General features: G+C 45.4%; 1 protein-coding gene across 1 annotated transcript; it reads left to right on the top strand.

Moving 5' to 3' along the window:
• The first annotated feature begins 202 nt into the window (after positions 1 to 202).
• LOC146191982 (uncharacterized) lies at positions 203 to 1,912 on the top strand. The gene has a single exon (XM_084600415.1). The coding sequence runs from the start codon at positions 704 to 706 to the stop codon at positions 1,910 to 1,912; it is 1,209 nt and encodes a 402-aa protein (XP_084456541.1). The 5' UTR covers positions 203 to 703.
• The last annotated feature ends 2,268 nt before the right edge of the window (positions 1,913 to 4,180 follow it).

Here is a 4,180-nt window from a genome sequence, read left to right as displayed (position 1 = left end):
GGTGTACAGCTGACGTGGACAGGACTTGCCTGCCAATTCCTGCCCCGTCCCCTCGTTGGGCTCCATGGTGGGTGGCTGGCGCCGCGGCTGAACATCATACATTATTTATGGCTTCTTCCTCTAAACAAACTGATCGCCTTTCCAAGAAAAGGCGGACCGATGTATCAGCCCAGTTCTTTTCAGCAAAGCATGACACCCCGCAGGGGGCACCTGTTAAAGCAGGTGTTTGCGTGTACTGTGCGACACCACGGACCCCAGCACCCACGCTTAGCCGTGCGTGGCATTGCCGTGTCTGGGGAAAAGGGGATCCTGGTGGTTGAGCCGATGCCGAGTGTTTGGACCCTTAAGGCCCCTCGGCGGAGGCAACACACCACTTTGGCCCACGCTTCCCACAGACGGCACCTCCGGGCTGACCCACCCGGGGGAAATCGGCAGTCGCCTTTTCCTGTCCTCCCCCTTATCTTTCACTTTCCTATCTCTTTTCTTGGCCCTGTCCTGTCTCCTCCTCCTTTCTTGCTTTTTCTTTTTTCCTGGCGGCAAGGGTTAACCTTGTGTGGAGTAGCTACCCTGAGTTACCCATATTCGGTTATAGTAGAGGTGTACAGCTGGCGTCGGCAGGGCTTGTTGCAAGTTTCCTGTCTCGCCCCCTTGTTGGGCTCCGTGGTGGGTGGCTGGCACAACTACCGAAAAAGCAAACTCTTTCATGGACTCTCTATCTTCAACACATGATCGCCCTCCAAACAAAAGAGGGCGGACCGATGTAACAGGCCAGTTCGTGCAAAAACAAAAAGAAACCTTTCCGAAATACCACATTGTTCATAGTGAACAGTCAGAAATCCCAGCTAGAAAAATCTCTCCATTTACGGTATCAAAATGTCTCACAGGAAGCCTAGGCCCCGGTTACAAGGTAACCAAACTAACAAATGGTGACCTCTTGCTTGAAGTCAGGACCAAACATCAGTTCTCTAATCTGAAAAATATTGTGGCACTTGGGGACATACCCATCTCTATCACACCCCACCGATCTCTCAATACTGTCCGAGGTGTTATATCAGAAAGTGACTTTTTGTCCCTGACTGAGGAAGAAATGGCAGAAGGACTTGCTGACCAAAATGTCATAGGTGTCTACAGAATCAAGATCCGAAAGGATGACAAGGAAATCCCCACCAAACATCTTGTTTTGACTTTCAACAGCAGCACGCTCCCAGAATCAATTGAAGTGGGATACATAAAAGTAAATGTCAGGCCATATATACCAAATCCAAGAAGATGTTTCAAATGTCAGAGGTATGGTCATGGATCACAGAGCTGCCGCGGCCGTACCACATGTGCCAAATGTGCATCAAGCGAACATAATGCAGACAACTGTGCTGCAGCACCGCACTGTGCAAACTGTGACGGGGAGCACCCCGCTTACTCAAGAGCTTGTCCAACTTGGAAAGATGAAAAGCAAATCATTGCCATCAAAACAACTGAGAATATAACTTACAAAGAAGCACGAACCAAATACTTCCAGACAAAACGCACAGCATTCCAGTTCACGGCAAAGCCAAATCTCGCCGAAGTGGTGCGACGGGGCGAGGCACCACACCGGCCTTCAACACCTGCCCAGGCCACACAAAGTGAGCTTGAGGTAGGGCCTTCTGCGCCCCTGGTGGAAGTGGTTAGTACCACTCCACCCCAAAAACAGGCCACCCGTTCCTCAGGGGCGGTGGCCCACAAGACCTCTGCCCTTGAGGCGGGGTCTAAAAACAATGAACACGCGCCTCCGGCACAACTGTCCGCCTCCTCTGAAGAGGTGATGGACACATCCAGCCAAGATGGCCATGTGCCTTCGTCGTCACACAGACGGCGAAGCTCCTTGGAACGATCCAAGAAAGACAAGGCCCGCATCACGGGCCCTGAAAAATAATAACTCTACTTCTAAACTCACAAAAGAGTAAGATGGTGTTCCTAGTGCAATGGAACTGCAGGGGACTTTTAACCAACATAAACGACATAAAAGATATCCTAACCACACTCTCACCTGTTGCGCTTTGCTTGCAAGAAACAAATCTAGGTCCCAAGCACACAAAAATACTAAAGAAATATCAAGTCTTCCGCCGAGACCGACAACAAGCCAGCAGACTTTCCGGTGGAGTGGCCATTATAGTGCAAAACGGTATTGCAGCCCGAGAACACCAATTAAACACCAGATTAGAAGCTGTGGCAGCCACATTACTTACATATAAAACCATTACTGTGTGTTGCATGTATATTCAACCTCACCTAAAAATAACTCTCCATGATTTAGAACATCTTTTTAGCCAGCTTCCAGAGCCATACGTGGTAGTAGGCGATTTTAATGGGCACTCACCCCTGTGGGGTAGTGAGAAAACTGACGCGCGAGGCCAAGTTATAGAGAACCTTATTCTTTGCAGTAACACATGTTTGCTAAACTCCGGAAAACCTACTTTCTGTTCTCCAAACACAGGAAAGATGAGCGTTTTAGATTTGTCCTTTTGCTCGCCCTCTATTTTTAACGATTTTAAATGGAATGTTTTAAATAATCCATATGGGAGTGATCACCTACCTGCACTAATCAGTTTATCATCTTCATCTTCAACATCTGTCATACCAACCAAACCACGACGTTGGAAACCCCATTTAGCAGACTGGGATTTTTTTAGAACAGAAGCAGACTTGGAAACAATTTTTTCAGAGGAGCATAGCGTAGATAAAATGAATAAACTCATCACAGATTGCATTATAAATGCCGCGAGCCTTGCCATTCCACAAACCTCAGCAATGGTACAACAAAACAGCAAAATCTGGTGGACACGGGAATGTAGGGAGGCAAAAAAACAACAAAATAAAGCCTGGGGTAAGTTTCGAAGATACCCAACATATGAAAATTTGACAGCTTATAAAAAAGTGAAAGCTAAAGCTCGTTATATTCGTCGCAACGCCGAAAAACAATCATGGCAGAAATTCGTGACATCTATAAACAGCTCAACACCATCTAAAAGAATGTGGGAACAAGTCCACAAACTAAATGGCAGCTTCTCCTCATATACAATTCCGATTCTCACAGCACCTGGTATGCAAACGAGCATCGAAGAGCAGGCAAATATATTAGGGGAACATTTTCATAAGGTTTCAAATTCTACACACTACACAGAAACATTCCTAAAATATAAGAGCACAGCTGAAAAACAAAAGCTTCCAACAAGTGGCAGCACGAACAAACCATACAATAGTTTAATTACACTGCAAGAATTAAAGAAAGTCCTAGCTAGAGGTAAACAAACTGCACCAGGTCCTGATCAAATTCATTACGAGATGCTTGCTCATCTATCCGAAGCCTCTGTAGAGGCACTTCTGAAATTTTTAACAAAGTTTGGGTTCTAGGGAAATTGCCGGAAGCTTGGAAAAGGGCCATTATTGTACCATTCTTAAAACCAGGAAAACTGCCAACTTCTCCTAACAGTTATAGACCTATTGCTCTCACCAGTTGTCTAGCGAAATCTTTTGAAACTATTTTAAATACTAGATTAACCTTTGTTTTAGAATCTCATGAACTTATTGATATTCATCAGTGCGGTTTTAAGAAAGGGTGCTCAACAACTGACCACATAGTACGCCTTGAAAACACTGTCCGAGAGGCTTTTATACATAAACAGCATTGCCTCGCAGTTTTCTTCGATCTAGAGAAAGCCTATGATACAACGTGGAGGTACGGGATCCTGCGGGATTTAGCAGATCTAGGCATCCAAGGCCGAATGCTAAATGTTTTAAATAACTTTCTCTCACACCGTTTTTTCCAAGTCCGTCTCGGCGCCACCCTGTCTAGAAGCTTTGTTCAGGAAAACGGGGTGCCACAAGGGTGCATTCTAAGCACAACCCTGTTCGTTGTAAAAATGAATTTCATTTGCAGAGAAATCCCAAATTCTGTTATGTTTTCGCTCTATGTAGATGACCTTCAGATAGCCTGCACATCCTCAAACATACAAACATGTGAGAGGCAAATACAAATAACAATTAATAAACTAGCGAAATGGGCCGACAAAAATGGATTTCAGTTTTCTCCTCAGAAGACGGTGGCAGTTATGTTTTCGCTCAAGCGAGGCATTCAGAACAGTCCTGTCCTCCACTTAAATAAAAAAGAATTACCGGTGAAAACTGAACACAAATTTCTAGG

The sequence above is a fragment of the Amblyomma maculatum genome, chromosome 4, assembly GCF_055883805.1.
Source record: "Amblyomma maculatum isolate TAMU_Amacu chromosome 4, ASM5588380v1, whole genome shotgun sequence".
Taxonomy (NCBI): Eukaryota; Metazoa; Arthropoda; class Arachnida; order Ixodida; family Ixodidae; genus Amblyomma; species Amblyomma maculatum.
Note: the sequence above shows the minus strand (reverse complement) of the source record. Positions and strands in the feature narration are given on the sequence as shown.